Consider the following 17006-nt stretch of genomic DNA (forward strand, 5'->3'; position numbering starts at 1 on the left):
TTTCTGAATTTTGAGAAGTCAGCACAAATTATTGTTTGGCAGACGGGCGCAGTGGGTGGTAATATCCCAAAGGTATTTTGCACACGAAGACGGGTGAAAGGAAACGAAAAAACAAACGAGCGTTCGCTCAAATTTTCTAGTTTTACTTTCAGAAATATATTTATTATATTTTTGTCAAGCATCGCACCGCCAATGCAGTTACGTCACTAGAACCGGTATGAAATTTGCTTTCTTTTGCATATAGTTTTATTGCCTAAACTATACGTTAACGTACTCAAAATCCAGTGCAAAGCTGAATTTAAGTGTAGGGATTGTCTCAGAAAATCCAGATTCATAAAAAGTTCGCAAAACAACTACCTTTGAAAAGCCGTCAAAAATTATGTATTTAGTATTTTAAAAATCTAAAGATGCCAAAATGTGACAAATTACGTCTACTTTTCAATTCACTTTTTCAAAATTTTCTACTGTAACAGGAACAGCTTTGGCGGTTGATTGATTGAAAAGTACGGGTTTTACACAACTTTTTTACATTTTTTGTGGCCATGATCTTAGAAATTTTTTAAAAATTTTATCCATATGTGCAACATATAGCTTCTAACTTCAGCTTTCTCAGGCACTACGTGAAATTTTTTTCGAGCTCTTAATAACTGATTTACAACCTTTGTTCTGAAGCATGTTTTTTCATAAATTTTTTTTTGTACTGTAAATAACTTTAAAGTTATTGATTGTAGATGAAAATTGTCTGAGAAACATATTTGAGTCGAATTATAAGCTTTTCAAAACTTTAAATTTGATAGAAATCGGTTGAGAAACAAGGGAGTTTTAGCGAAAACGGTGTTTGCCGTCATTTGACCGCTCGCGGTATGAATAGGTATATACAAAGTGTCGGTATGTTTAGTGTTAAAGAAGGTAGTGCAAAGGCAGCCTTGCTTTAGTATTGGTACAGACTGAGACGTTAAATCACGAAAAATATGTTAATTTACTAGGAAATTTTTGTTTTTCAATGATAATTCGAAAAATCTGCTGGAAATTTTCCACTTTGAAAACATGTTATTGTAGAAGGATTCTTGCTCTTCAAGATAGGTGCATAAAAAGTTGCATTTTAGAATAATTTTTCTTTAAAAAAGACCATCGAAGTTCGAAAAAATTGTGGATTTTCACCACTGAAATTTGCAAAACTTAAAAATTAGTTCGAAATCTTCCATGAAAATGTTCAAGTCAGGGCAGTTTAAGCTCCTCATTACAATAAAGCGATCAAAACACAATTTTTTATACAAAATCACAATCTTTTATTGGCATTTAAGTAAACTGAGTTAACAATCATGAATTGATGTTAATTGTTCTACATAAGAATTGAATATGGTAAAGCGGTTGGATTAAAATTATTACAATCAGTTGAACACTCAATATCTACCAGCTAGACCTTTTCGAAGCTGATATTTTCTTCATTTTTGCACGTTTTAGCTTCAAGCCGACATTGCATTCAATAATAAATTAAGAAAAAAAAACATAATGCAAACTTCAAAGGTTAAAAAAAACTTCATAACATAGTGAAATAGAGGCCATACAACAAAATCAAAATGAAGTTGGAATTCGATTTCGTTCTAAAACGTGATTTCTTTGAAATTCCTACCATTCGCACATAAATTTTCGATACAATCGTTTTTGTGACGTCACAAAAAAAAATCCAATATGGCTCTCGACACTATCTTATTTAAATATTTCTTGACTTATACGAGCATATTTTATTCTATTTTATTTAGTTATTTATTTATTTATAGAGGACTTCAATCTTCTTCCTCTTGGAAAAGAGAATTTCAAATAACATACACTAAGGTTTTTTACACAGGTTGGTTTTGCTCCATTCGTTACACCTTATATGCTAGCTACTATGCTTCTCCCATTGGAGGATAGCTTGAAAATCTAGTCACTAAATAGATCCAGTTGCTACGCGTCTTACAAGAACGTAAAAAAAAAATCCGATTGAGTCGACCTTCTTATTGTGTTACCCAATCATACATTATTCTATCAGCCTATTCAACAGCCGATTTAATATGGCACCTATTTCAATATTCAAGTCGTATTTTAAATTATTACAAAGAGACGAACCAGCCCGAGGCTGAAAGTCTCTTTAATAAAGAAAAAAAAATATATCTATCCCGAGCAGACTTTTATGGCAAAATTATACCTAATTTTGCTATCATGCCTTGAAAGTAAAATTTGGTATCATTTTGCCCGAATAAAGGTGGTACAATGCCAAAATTTGGGTCTCACTTTTCATATAAGGATACCTCGATTATGCCAAGTGTAGGTTTCACTGAAAGCTCAATGATGCCTCGTTTAGCCAACGTTTAATAACGAGATTTGAGGGCATAATGATGCCTTTTTAAGGTATTGTTTCCCGCCAAAATTTGGCATCGTTGTGCTTTCAAAATTCCTTCAAGAAAGCTGGCAAAACGAGGTATCAAAAAACTTCCAGGGAAATCAAAATTTTGCATAACTATGCTATCCGCGTATTGAAAATGAGAGCCAAATTCTTGTATCACCTTTATTTAGGGTATAAGATATCAAACTTTGCTAAACAGGCATGATAGCAAAACTTGAAATAATTCTAAATTGTTTGCGATCTCAGAAAACCTCGTGACATAAGTTCCAAAGAATTGCTTAAATCGCCTGCACTTATGCAACGATCCGACGTTTCATTGACAATAAGAAAATAATGCGCCTTAAAAAATCGCCTAAAACTATGCAATGAGATTAGCATTTGAATTTTTAAATATAGTTGAAAAATGTGGGCCACCAACTCAAAACTGTACAAATTTAAAGCCAAATTACAACGTTTTTCCTACCAAGTAATTTCTAAATTCATTAAATTAATTTAAAGCAATTTCATCTTAGATAATTTAAAAAAAAAATGCACTATTAATAAGTTACACAAATTTCGCACGTAAACATTCTAGAAATGTTCTTGAAATAAGTTCAATGAACGTCTCTTCCAAATTTTATAATTTTTATGTCTTAATAAAACTTTTAATTTAACATAACTACACTTGGCATTCGAAGTAAATGTGTTCAAGTAATTAATTCATGAAAAAAAAATAAGAACCCTATATTGCGTGGCTCAAGGTTTCCCAGTTAAATAAATGCAACATATAATGCGTAAACAGGTCAGAAACCTACCCTACAACACCGTTCACGATCGTTTAACTGTTCGGAAGACGTCGGAGGCACTTCGATTTGTTACACCATTGAAAATCGCCTAGTGTGGATAAAATGATTAAACAAAATTTAACTTACCTTGAAATAATCTCATCAAATATCTCGTTGCTGAGTCAAGAACAGAACCACGTAAATTTTGTTCAGGCTGAGAAGCCGATTTGACGAATTCAGTTGGGATCCTTTTCGTCATGCGCCAGCAGTAAATCCAAGGCGACAGGATACCGTACTAGTCAGGTGTTCTAGTTCTCTGGAAACGAATTTTCATGTTTCGGAACTGTATGAAAAATTCCGATGTGGCAAAATTTCAGCCAACAAGTTGGCCGCCGGATCTTTTAACGTTCTGCATGCCCAGCTCGATTACCTTCCGCATAAATCCAGTGTCGTCCACTTCTTCGGAAATCGAGGCAACAGAAGTGGTCGAGCCAGAGGATTCTCCATGGGGCAAAGTAGCTTCCGGAGCGTTAAACTTTTTGGCGGCGGCACATTCGTCTGCTGGGACAAGGCCTCAATCTCAGCCTCGCCGAATATGATGTTTTTTTGATTTGCGGTTCTTCACCTGGTTTACGTCCTGCACCGGCTTCAGACCGATTGGTGACTGTTTGGCTTTCGAAACCAGACTCTGCAAACCATCGGTCAACATCTGAGCAGCAGCAGCTCCTGTATCCTCCAGCTTTGTCTTCGGATTCCGTATCGCTAGAGGGGCATCATTCGGTGTTGCCTCTTCCACGGCGGAAATGCTCGGGGCCGCGGAGGTAGCAAAAGCTGCAGCAGCAACGCACTGATAATTAACAGCAATCCGATAAACTCGACCCGTCGCGAAAACTACGGAAACACTTTTTTCCTTTTATTTTTCTTTTTGTTTGTGCTGTGATTGGTTGGATCAGTGACTGTAGATATATACAAAAGTTTTTGCGCATTGAAAAAAGATTTTTTTTTAATGTTTCAACCACACAACAAAAATTTAGTTTTTAGATTTGGTTTTATTATATAATTCACCTACAACTATTTATTAATCATAATTGATTTGTTGAAAAAAAAATTATTATTTGTTATTTATTTCAACCAAGCGGGACAAGTGCTATGTGAAATAAGAAATGTTTTCCAATTTAAATAATAAAAACGTGCTCATATAAACGCGGCCTAGCAGGTGAGAATTTTGTTGATTACTCTTATAAGTAAAATCCATACAGAGATAAAATAAAGGTTTTGAAAAAAATTGAAAATGACAAATCCTGGCTTTGATGTGAGTTGAATGGTGTCCACACGGTTAAGTGATGGGATGCGAAAAAAGATTATTTTGGATGAATTTGGCATAGAAAGGTTTACCCGTTCAAGTTTCTTTTAGTTTAGGGATACCCCATGTCGTGATGTGATGTGATGCCACCTTGTAGAGCAGAAGGTCTGTTCGGGTTGGTTTTCAGTTAGTTCAAAATTCAACACTATACAAATATTTGTTCTATGGCTAAACGAGGTATCATAATACTTTTATACCGTATTTGTTTTCTCCCCTCGGTCAGTGTTCCACCGTACCCGATAAAAACAAACACAAATCGTCGCCAGTGGACCTTATTCTGCGAGGCGAATGAAGTGACTCGGAGTCACATTAGTCGTAGTCACGTGACTCTAGTCGGGGTATTCCGAGAGGCGACTCACTCACGGTGACTAGTTCATTGCCTCGGTGACTTGATGTTCATTTTGACGTTCCAGAGGCAATGAACCAGTTTCATCGGGTTCACCATGCGAACTGTCAAACATGTAAGGAACATTCAAAGCAGGTAGTGTGATATTCAATTTCTTGGATGACGTCACATTCATGAAGAATTTAAAAATAATGCATTCAATTTTTATGTAACCAAACCCGATGAAGGATTTCAAATAAATTTTAATCTTCTTCGAACATGCTGTAAATTCCTAAGCAAAATTAAAATTGTCTTTCGTTCCAGTTCTGGTTGAGAATTGGATTTGTATTTTTGTACACATAAAAAGGTTAAATAGCTATAGAGAATTTCAAATAAAAAGATCAAATACAGATTTACATTTAATTACTGATTTGAAATTGAAATAAATATTTTTCAGATTCAGATTTCAAAATTCATATTGTTTATTAATATTCAGAATCAAAAGTTCAGACCAAGATCAAAGTCTTTCGGACTTTTGAATTTGAAGATAACAATTATTTTTTAAGATGAGTTTTTAAGATAAGTTTAATATTGAAGATTCTTTTTTTAAAGTACTATAAAACAAACATATATAGCATTTTCAGTATTCAGTATTGCTAAATATGATGTTTCAAATGTCAAAAAGGCATCTTAACCTTTATTGTTATCAAACATTTGAAAATGTTGTTATTTTACAAACTTTGCTTTTTATATATTTAACGAATCCCAAAATTGTTCAAAAATTATGCATGAAAACACTCTGACAGTTGCTGTTTGAAGTTAAATTTGAGAAAATTTATATTCAAAATTGCTCTTTTTTTAATTAGAAATAGTTTTATTGAGTCTAATAACTCGTAAAGTTTTGTTGTGCCGAGTATTCACTTCACTTGTGTTGTGTTAGTAAGAAAGGATTAAATTTTGTTTGACTTGAGCAAAGGGATGAGGATTTCGTAGGATCGCTCTCGAGAACAGATTTCCCTTTCGGGTCGGTGGTGGCTTCCTGTATAGCGAATTGCTCAATTTGTGAATTATAAATATACTCCGAGTGACAAAAGAAGGAACTCAAAATTCTTTCTACCTAATCAATAGTCACTTAAATGTTCGTTGTTTGCGTGTGACTGAAATCAATAAACTTCCCTTAAAACCATAAAACAAAACACGTTGGATGATAATTTTATTTTCATTTTATTAAGAGTTTATTAAACAGTGAGTTATTTAAACAGTGATATAATAACTCGCTTAACTTTTAGAACTACTTATACATAGCCCAAAAACAAAATGTTATACCTGAGAAATCAGGTTCACCTTATGGATTGACCGTTCGTCGGAATTCATCAGAAATAAATTTGGTCCAACGAGCGTACATACTCAGGCGACCCAAAACAAATCTAATTGACATACAACTTTGTACAATAAGTTTAAAATTTTAAAGAAAAATAGGTTTCGCTCAGTGCGGTAAATCATTTTTGGGTATTCCGCCTAACTTCAGCTGTAGAATATTTTGTCTTTATCAACGAAAAATCTACATTTCACTTCGTTTTGGTGAATGCCAAAATTGCAAGGAAATTTGTTCATCACCTGCCTTTGCACAGCGTTGGCTTTTGCTGCAGAATTCATTCACGATGAACAGATTGAACCTCGCGAACTGTCAAAAACTGAAACCGAAACGAAAAGTTCGCGGCCGAAAAATATTGATTGCCTTCAGCGCACATCGAAAGTTATCGGATCCTGGAAGTTCAATCCGGATATCTGAAGTCGTTGGCGACTGTCCTCCGCAACAAATAATTATTCAGCAAAGAATAAAAATGACACAGATGGCTTTTAAACTTTGTGACCAGGTGCTGAACGGCCTTGGACTGCTGACGTACTTATTCCGAAAAGCGCTTAGCCCGTAAGTAAAACTTATCTTTCAATATATTTAAATTTGAAAATAAAAATCATCTTTTATTTACAGAACTGCCTCCTACTTTCACTACCCTTTCAAGCCGTTGAGTGGAAAAGATCATCAATCAGGCGAAAAAGCGGCCTAAAATATTGAAAGTCCCAACGAAATACAAGTTTTTTTCCGTTCCCAAGATAACGAAAAGCCGACCCATGATTGACAGAATTCTAGGCGATTAACAGCAACTACGGAATATTTGAAAAAACTCTGCTTAATTATCTCAAAAACGAAAAGTGTTGTATTCTCTTGCAAAGAAAATAAACGAAAATCATTAGAAAACTTTTGGTTTTTTTGATGACATGATTCTGAATGAAACTAAAGATTAATCAAGAACTAATCAAGATTCCCAGAGTCAGTTCCAGATTTTAAAGCTCCAAGTTTAACTCAAGAGCTCAGGTTCAAATTCTCAAGAATATTATCCAGTTTCAAATACAATACTGGAGATTACAGTTACAAATAAGATGTTGATCTAGAATTTGAATGTGAAATTTAATTTGTGTTTTGTAACTCATCCATATTCTTAGAATTTTACTCAAAATTCTCCATAACATTTTAATACCTGATTTCAATTTTTGTTAAAATTTCAATTTGAAAGTTTAGAATATTTTTTTCAAGTTTTTTAAGCCTTAGACTAAAGTAACAATATTTTTTTCAAAAACTTGATTTGAGTTCTTAAAATTAGATATATGGATGATGCAATTAAACAATAAAGAATTAAAATCTTTAATTTATCAACCTGGTCAATGAAAAAAACATATAAGAATGTTTAAAGCTACCCTATTACACATATTTGAAGAAATTTTGGACTGTTATGTTAAATTTTTCAGATTTTTTTCTTCAAGTCACTTACTGAATAGGTAACGACTCCAAAAGTCACTTGCCACCGACTCGAGTCACGCCATTCGCCTCTGAGAATACGGTGACAGTTAAAGAAAGTTCATTCAAGTCACCTAAAGTTCATTGAAGTCACGGCATTCGCCTGCTAGAATACGGTGACTCTGAAAAACCAAGTCACTTCACGTCACTCGCCTCGCAGAATAAGCCCCAGTATATTGCTATCTCACTCAGTCACACGCTCTCTCGCAACACTGACAAAATTTCCGGGGCAACATTGCCCGATGGCAGTGCAACACCAGGTCAAAACCAGTGCAACACTGTCCGAATAAACAAACAGTTTGACAGCACCTAGTGTTGCACCAGCGCAACACTCGGCATAAACAAATACGGTATTAGTACAACCGCAATTAAGCAAATTAATGGCGTATTTTTTTTTGATTCCGGATTCGGCTCTGGAACCGTCAGAATAAAAAAGCAAGTTTCGTGTTTCGAGTTATTCCATACGTAGGTGTGCGTGAGAACGAGCGCAATGTTTACATGCAGCTGTCATTTTGTTCTCCCTTCCGGATTCCTTCATTCGGTTCTTCACATCCGGATTGCCGTTTTTCGTGTCCGGATTGCACTGGACTGCAGATAGTACGATTTTGCTTGGCTGAGAGGTTCAAAATCGCGGCAATAATCATTTGCCCGTTAATTATTTCAACTGTTTTGTTTTCAGCCAAAAACAGCTGTTTAATGTTTTGACAACAACGTTGAGAGTATTGGTGAACTTCTCGCAAAACTGACTTTTTTCTCAGGGCGACTCCGTCCCTTTTTCGAGCGAACCTAGGTTGCCTCTCGAGCAATAAATGAGCACGATGACAGCAGTTAGAGCGAACCTAGGTTGCCTCTAGTTTGCCTCCAGGTGAAAAAAAAAATACGGTATAAGTGTGCTATTCGTTCATAGGAAATGAGCGCCACGTTGTAGCACTGTTGGCGTTTCCCTAGGTAAGTAGGGAAGAGGGCCATAACAGTAGAAGCGACTCAACTGTTAGAAAAAGCTAAATAGAAGAGAGGAGGTTTATATATGTGGGGTAACTTCCTTTTATAAAATAATGATACCTTAAGGATGCCTATTTTTGCAATGACTTAAAATCCAACACTCAAACCGCCCGGTAACGAACAAATTTGCTGTTTGTTTTCAGTTAGATTTAATCTTTGACACCTAAATAATTAAAACTGATTTTTCATCACACAAAGTTGAATACCAAATCATGCTATCATTTTTATCTCACCTTTTGCTCTATCGTTAAAAATGAAACCTTAGTGATGCCTTGTTTTGTTATCTTGGAAAAAACAAAACCAAATAGTGCTTTCATTTTGGTATCAATGCCTTTTTTAGGTATTGGTTTGGCATCATCTTTAGATATATTGATGTTTAAATGAAACCTAATTTTGCCATCGGGAAAAATGCTATACTAAATCATGCTATCATTTTGGCATTGATAGCTTATTTTGGTTACTGGTTGCTTTCGATTCGGGCATCAAAGTCTGCTCGGGATAAGGTACACCGGGGTAAGTGGGGACGGTTTTTCGTATAGTTCAGCTTCAAAAAATCATTAAAAAATCAGCAGTGGGTCAATTTTGATAAAATCGCGTTCAATGTGATGCAGAACATGTTGTTCACAAATGCTGGAGAGATGGGCTTGATAGACGCAACGCGAAAAAAGTTATCACGTAAATTGTTATGGACTGCTGGTGTCTTCACTTACCCCGCTTTATGGGGTAAGTGGGGACGGTAGATTTTCCCTTTGATTTCTCAGGAAATTTTCAACAAATTTGTGTTTTTTTGGTTGAATACGTTACTTTATTGCTCAAACCGTCCGAAATTTTGAAAAAAGGTTATGGTACTATTAATAAGGCATCTTACAATGATTATTGTGTGTTATCCGATATTATCGAGAATATATACTTATTGTAGAAAAAACAAGTACTTTTCCCAACTTTTCATGATCTGAATGCTTAATAAAGCTAAATTGTATTGAATGAAGGAGAGAAAATTGAAAAAATGTGTAAACATCAAGTATTTATAAAGCCGTCCCCACTTACCCCAGGTAGGGTTTGGAAACACAATTTTAGATTTTTGCAAATAAACCCATTTTTCTCAATTTTTAACCGTTGTTCCTTTTCCTAATTGGTTGTTTTGAATGTAAGGATTGTTTCAATGTATAGAGTTTTTCGTCAAGAGCCAGCTAGTTCACGAGAAATTTGCGATTGAAAAAGATGCACATCAACTCCACATCGTAGTTAAAAATAGAAAATTTACAAATAGTCACCGTAAACATCCGCAATCGTAGGAACCGTATCTCTTTTACAGTTATTGGATAGATTACAAGTAAATTTAACATTCTGCATTAAAAGTTTGAAAAAATAGTGGACAGTATTGTTTTAATAGCCACCGTCCCCACTTACCCCGGTGTACCTTATATATATATATATATTCAAGTGTAATCCGATTAATCAGCAAACTACAAAATTGATTAGGTAGGCTGATTAGTAACCAGACAAAATCGGCACCCTACTAAATATGCTTCTACGACAAAAAAAACTGAAAAGTCAAAACTTACATTTTTTGAATGTGATGTTTCAGCATTGGCTAAACGGTCGGTCGAATGTGCCGGGTCACCTTGATTCGAAACCGGATTATGTTCGGAATCCATTGCAATCTTGACATGAACTCGATGAAGACACTTTTCATGAATACGAATTTAAACCTGGAATGGAATGAATGAAATTACACAGTTAAAAAGTATCATCTATGAATACTTATTGCATTTTTTACCCCAGATAAATCTCCTTTGAAGGAAAAATATAACACAAATTAGTACTGGAAAATTATTTTAAAAAAATTTCAAATTTGCATTTCTGGCAATAGTTAATTGACATTTGGTCATGGTTGTTATTTTTAGGTAATTTTTGTTTTTCAATTTCATTACTTATCCCGTTTTTTTTTTTTTATTTAAACAACATTAAAGAACGTTCAATGTTTGTAAAAAAAATTATTGATCCACTTCCGAGCAAAAAAGAGTTCGGATAATACTTAAGGTACGAACTCATAAGTTCACGTTGTACGTACAAAAGTTTCCGTTTTAAGCCAGGGTCTATACAACTTTTTTCCTAAACAAACTCATTCAATACTCGAAACAATCTTAGCGTTTTTTTTCGGCAGAGGCATTTGCGCTGAAACATGCAGTTAATAATGCCAATCCAAACGAAAACACCATCTTTTTAAAGGACTCTGCTGCTGCTGCTGCTGCAGCTGCATTGATGCAATTCAACAAGGAAATTAAAAAAAACCCTTGCCTTGGATTCAACAGCTAAGTACATTGTTGGCTAACAATAATTTCACTCTAGCCTGGGTCCCTGGGCATGCTGGCATACTGGGTAACGATAAAGCTGACTCTTTAGCTAAAGCAGGAAGAAATGAAACACCTTTGGTTATACCTCTCCCAGCCCAAGACATAAAACGCTTCTAAACAGCGAGTTCTGAGTAGGTTAAGAATAGGACATACTCGATTAACTCATTCATTCCTTTTCGAGAAAGACTCGCCACCTGTCTGTCAAGTACTGTCTGTGGAGTACGGATTACCATTCAACATATTCTCGTTGATTGTGATGGATATGATCAAGCCAGACGAGATCATGGAATAACTGGAGACATCTGTGGAATTCTACACAACGATTCATCGAATGAAACAGCAATTTTGAGCTTCATGAAAGCTATTGAATTGTTCAATAAAATTTAAGTTAAGATATTATTATGTTAATAAGCTTTTAAGAAACTTTAAGACACGAATGCCATGAAAATGGTAACATGTCTTTAATAAAATAATAATAACTCGAAACAAGTTTGGAAACTTTGGTTTGTTTCTACTTTTTGGAACTTCAAAATTGGTATGAAGGAAAAAAATCTACTTTGTACGTTGTTTTTATTTTTTCAACATCATGTATCCCCATCTTTTTACGGTCATCATGAACAAAAAAAACCTACACGAAATATGAATTATTATTATTAATAACTATAAATACAGTCTAGATATAAGATATTTCTATAATAAATATCGTCCCTTACCCTTCTGGCCTGGGCATGCGGTAATGGACATGGGGTTAAATTCTTTAATGAAATTGTATTTCCTTTACGTTGAAAAAACCAACATCGAAACCTTCACACATATGCCATTGCAGTGTGAACTCAAATCGGGAAAGTTCATTAAAGTCAGCGTTTACCATTAATACTCTCGGGATTTATGTGAAATGAATTCGAGAACGAAGACAGCAAAGAAATGCTTTGCCACATAACATACTGCACTTGTGATTTTTTACATTACAAGATTAGTTTATTCTCGAACACACTTCTAAGAATAGCCTTAATGGATAACTATTCCATTTATTCCAATAGAAGAAAATATACACGTCAAGCATTTGTTTCCATCCTAGTAAGAAATTTAACAATCATTAAGACAACTTACCATTGTTTTCCAACAGGCACTTTGGATCTTGAAGATTTCAATTCAATTGAGTTTTTTTTATTAGTACATTGAAAAATCACGAAAAAGGCATTCCAAAAGCAAAATTTAACCAAAACTCGAACAAATCGGTTTCAAAAAGTTAACAAAATAAACATAACTGTTTCACATATTGACACGATAAAAAAAATATGCTCGAATTTGACAAAACCAAAACAACCGCACTTTAAAACACAGCTACTCAAAATATGTGTAAGTATATAAAGCCTGTTCAACAGGCAATTGAAATTGGTTTCAATCGATTTCGATTGGTAAATGGATGTTCACTCAGCCAATGTTTTGGTCGAAACTAATCCAATAGACGCCAGTGCCGAGGAATTTTAGTACTGCTATGACCTGGGGCAGGATCGTCGGAATGTTGGACACTATGGCTTGCAGCACCAAAAAACGCACCAGTGTTTTTTTGATTTGCCTTTCCATGGATTTTTTTTAATTTTGTGTCTATCATCAATTCGTTTGCTCGCTGCCTCGCAATTTTTTCTGCAAAAAAGAATAAAATACTTATCTATAGTATTCGGTATATATTTAAAAACGATTACAATTATTCTTTTTCTATAAAAAAAAAATCCGAAACCTTAAAGTGCAAAGCTGAATAAGAAAATGACAATAAACACGCGTGCGTTAGTAAACAGTGCGTTAGTATTAGTGAGTGGCTGTTCAATCAACAGCCGGATAGAAACCGATCGAAGTCAATTGGATAAACAGCTGATCAGCTGTCAATCCATTTCAATTGATTTCGATTGGGTTTTGTTGAACCAGAGATGTTAAAATCGCGAGTCTACATACTCGCACTTTGCCCTTCTATGCAGAACGATTTTATTTCGTTAAACTCAATCTGCAATGATGCTATCTAAAGTTCAACTCGGAAAGCATCAGGAAGTAAGCTTCGGGTAAACTCGGCAGGAGTAAACAGCAATCGGGGGAAACATCAGCGAAGCAAACGAACAGTTCTGCGAATTAAAGAAAAAATCGTTTTCGTTCGGCAGCCGAACACATCAATCGGACAACGCATGGGGGCGTGGCTAAAAGTGATAGATACAAGGGAACGGGAAACGAGCGAGAGAAGGGTGCGAGGAATGTAAACTCGGTCCGTCGGGCAACGATCGCTCGTGAGCATTCGTGTACGGTAAGCTTCGTTCTGTTGTTTCATTGGTGTGATTTTATTCCTGCGAGGAGGGGAAAACATCAACTCGGAACTGTTCTCTTCGTTTTGTGTGCAATCACGTCATGATTGGAACGAAGATAAAATCAATCTGCACACAACAAGTTAAACTCGGAAAAAATCAGCCGAATGATTCTTTCCGAGGCGAGTTTAAACACCGCTGTGTTGAACACACCTATAATAAGGAGGACAAATCCTGATTAATCAGGACACCTGACACCCCTGCCACATACAGCTGAAGTTCATAAATAAACATAATAAACATATTATTTTAAAATTATTGTTGATATGCCAGGAAAAGTAAAAGTGAAGATTTTAGCAGGGAGAAATTTACCTGTGATGGACCGCAGTAGCGATACGACGGATGCTTACGTAGAAATAAAACTTGGTTCATCAACACATAAAACTGATGTTTGTAGAAAATCGCTAAATCCTACTTGGAATTCCGACTGGTATCGTTTCGAAGTAAGTACCTATACACAAATTTAAAAAAAATAAATCCATGGAAACGGATATTACTGTATTCGGTTTCAAAAACTTGTCTGTTACGCTACCTTATATAAAAGAATCTACTTACATTTATTAAGCTTAAAACAAAACATAGTATACAAAAATCTTGATTATCTATATAGTATTTGATTTAAAAAAACAACAGAAATTTTCTTCTTGACCTGACGAAAAACCCCATATGCTTAAAGGTTTTCGTATTTTTCTTGAGTACAATTCCAATTTCTTAATATGCTTAAAGGTTTTCGTATTTTTCTTAAGTACAATTCCAATTTCTTAAGTAAGCATGAAAACTACCTAGCTTTAATACATATACGTATTCTACTAGGAGGCTTAAGATTTATCTTCATTTTTTTTTTAATTTCATTTAAGGTCGATGATTCCGATTTACAAGACGAACCTTTACAAATTCGTTTGATGGACTATGATACATATTCAGCAAATGACGCTATAGGAAAAATTTATATTAATTTGAGTCCCCTTTTGTAGTAAGTTATTTATTCCAGATATTTAAGTGAAACATATTTGAAACGATACAATTTTAGCTCTTTATCCATGACCAAACCAAATCAGACTAGCAATACCGGCAGAAGCTCAGTTATGTCAGGATGGATTCCTGTTTATGACACAATGAATGGCGTCAGGGGTAAGTATAAAAAAATATTAGTGTGTTAACATAATTTATGTTGCACTTTGTTGCATATCACGGTGTCTCTGAGAGAAAACTTTATTTTTCGAAAATTAGCATCGCTAATTTTTGCACCATTCAAAAGATGGGACTTTTCCCTTTCATTTGAGCCCAAATTTGAAATGATCCACCGGGGGGTCTAGAACATTTTATTTTTTTGAAGATTTTTTAACCTTTTTGACGGTTTTTTCAAAGACAAAATCATACTAATCACTGTGAAAACGCTCGTCTTACCATTAGCGTAAATCTAACATCATATGTCAATAACATGATTTAATAGAAAATTTCCCTGGCTACAATTTTGTAGAAGATATCAAAGTGATACAAATTTATAGAAAAGAGTTGGAATGCCACAAACAGAGTGATTATTATTTTATTAGAAAAATCTAATAAAGCTTCTCACCACTGATTGAACTGAGGCCAGAAAAAGTATCCAACGAGCTTAGTTATTGATTGTAGGGTGTATAAATGTTCAAAACGGTTCATTTACATGAAAAAATCAAACTTTTACATAAAATTTATCAGGATTATCTGAAGTTATGAGTTATGAAAAAATGTCTCCCGCCTTTCTTGAAAATTTAGTTTTTTATATTTTGAGCTAAGTTTGTGTGAATACTTTATGAACAAACATTTGGGACTAGGAAACAAATTAGACTTACTTCTTACATTCAAGCCCAAATTTTAAATGATGCATCTGGATTTCAAAATCAAACATCTTTGCAGAAAATCCCTTCATCCTTTTTCATGATTTCTGAAGGTATTCCTACTTTTCACTTTTGATTGATTATAAAACCTTAGACACGGGTATCTTAAGCATGATAAAGTGTCATATATAAAATTCTCCTCTTAAAATAAAATAAAATAAAAAACTTCAACCTACTGCTTAAGTTTTATTGCATATATTAGTGTTTTTGGAGGCACTCATGTATGTCAAAATGTGGTCGAATTTAAGTTTTCAAGCAAAAATTCCTGATTGTTCATTTTTGTCAAAAGTACACTACAGAACCTTCTGGCTTTTATTGATGTTTTTTCGATAAAAAGGAAAAAGAAGATTACAAAATGAACTCAACATCAACTTTGTTTTCAACAATTTTAAGAGGTTGATTTGATGTAATACTATTATCTGAAAATATTCTCTCAATTCACATCTGAAGTCCTCAGATTTTTTGCCAATTTTCTACTTCGATTCTACTTCTTAGATAAAATAAAAAAAATATGTGTTTTTATCTGATAGTATGGAACACTGCAAATCTTCGTCTGTGGATCTCTGCATTTTTGGCTTTCCCCTTGAATGTTATTTTCTTACTTCTATGAAAAAAAAAAATAGAATTTGAATTTGAAATTCGTTTATTTGAAAGGGAGCCGTGCAGTATTCCGATTAATCACCCTACAAACATCGTGTCATGAACAGTATTTAAAGCTGTGGCTTGAAATGCTTAAAATAATTTTTCTACATTTATTTTCTCAGATAAGGCACATATTTAAAATGAAACATTGCTCAATGTATGAAATGAGTAACAAAATTTTCAATTCAAGCAGGTGCCATCCTTTTTTTACGGCCGGAACAAATATTAAAGCTATCTTTTGTCACTTGGAGTTGAAACATCAGTGGGGAGGGGGGAGGGTGGTTAGGGGATTTAAAATAAAAATTAATTCAAATTTTCAATACATTGGAAAAAAAAATTGAACCAAAGCTGGCTTGCAACAAACTTGTATACAATGTACATTGCACAAAATCCAACAACCGAGAAAATTGAGATCAAACATTTGAAAAAAAAATCCTAAACAACAGGTGAAATTACTCCAATCTTCTACAGTTTGGCTTTCGCTCTTTCAACAGCTTGAATTTTCGAAGAATGTATGAAATTTGTGATTAAAATACCTTAAACTTTGTTTATTCCCGACTTCGGAATTTTTGAAAAATCGGAGTGACAAAAAAAAGGATTTGATATTTGTTCCGCAATAAAAAAAACCCCAAAAATGCTCATAACTTCAGCTAATCCTGATCAATTTTATGTAAAAGATTGAATTTGTAATGCAAATGAACCGTTTTGAACATTTATACACCCTACAATCAATAACTAAACTCGTTGGATACTTTTTCTAGTCTCAGTTCAATCAGTGGTTAGAAGCTTTATTAGATTTTTCAAATGAAATAATAATCACACTGTTCGTGGCATTCCAACTCTTTTCTATAAATTTATATCACTTTGATATCTTCTACAAAATTGTAGCCAGGGAAATTTCCTATTAAATCATGTTATTGACATGTGATTTTGGATTTACGCTAAAGGTAAGACGAGCGTTTTCACAGTGATTAGTATGATTTTGTCTTTGAAAAAACCGTTAAAAAAGTTAAAAAAATCTTCAAAAAAATAAAATGTTCTAGACCCCCCGGTGGATCATTTCAAATTTGGGCTCAAATGAA

General features: G+C 34.2%; 2 protein-coding genes across 5 annotated transcripts in view; one reads left to right on the plus strand and one right to left on the minus strand.

Moving 5' to 3' along the window:
* The window catches only part of LOC129757502 (MATH and LRR domain-containing protein PFE0570w), an 84076-nt gene extending 71727 nt beyond the window's left edge, over positions 1 to 12349 (minus strand). The window contains exons 1-2 of one of the 2 annotated variants that reach the window (XM_055754766.1): positions 12165 to 12349; positions 10263 to 10409 (exon numbers count right to left, since the gene is read on the minus strand). In XM_055754766.1, coding sequence (XP_055610741.1) covers positions 10263 to 10355 — 93 coding nt within the window. In that variant the 5' untranslated portion in view covers positions 10356 to 10409; positions 12165 to 12349. Of the gene's footprint in view, positions 1 to 10262; positions 10410 to 12164 lie in introns of those variants that run through there. The other variant, XM_055754767.1, reaches the window with a different exon arrangement.
* Positions 12350 to 13561: 1212 nt separating this feature from the next.
* Positions 13562 to 17006, plus strand: part of LOC129757187 (C2 domain-containing protein 5) — a 73681-nt gene continuing 70236 nt past the window's right edge. Inside the window, exons 1-3 of one of the 3 annotated variants that reach the window (XM_055754318.1) lie at positions 13562 to 13848; positions 14263 to 14378; positions 14436 to 14536. In XM_055754318.1, the coding sequence (XP_055610293.1) occupies positions 13672 to 13848; positions 14263 to 14378; positions 14436 to 14536 (394 nt within the window). In that variant the 5' untranslated portion in view covers positions 13562 to 13671. Of the gene's footprint in view, positions 13849 to 14262; positions 14379 to 14435; positions 14537 to 17006 lie in introns of those variants that run through there. The other 2 variants (XM_055754320.1, XM_055754319.1) reach the window with 2 other exon arrangements.

Source organism: Uranotaenia lowii, chromosome 3 (genome assembly GCF_029784155.1).
Source record: "Uranotaenia lowii strain MFRU-FL chromosome 3, ASM2978415v1, whole genome shotgun sequence".
NCBI classification, from domain to species: domain Eukaryota; kingdom Metazoa; phylum Arthropoda; class Insecta; order Diptera; family Culicidae; genus Uranotaenia; species Uranotaenia lowii.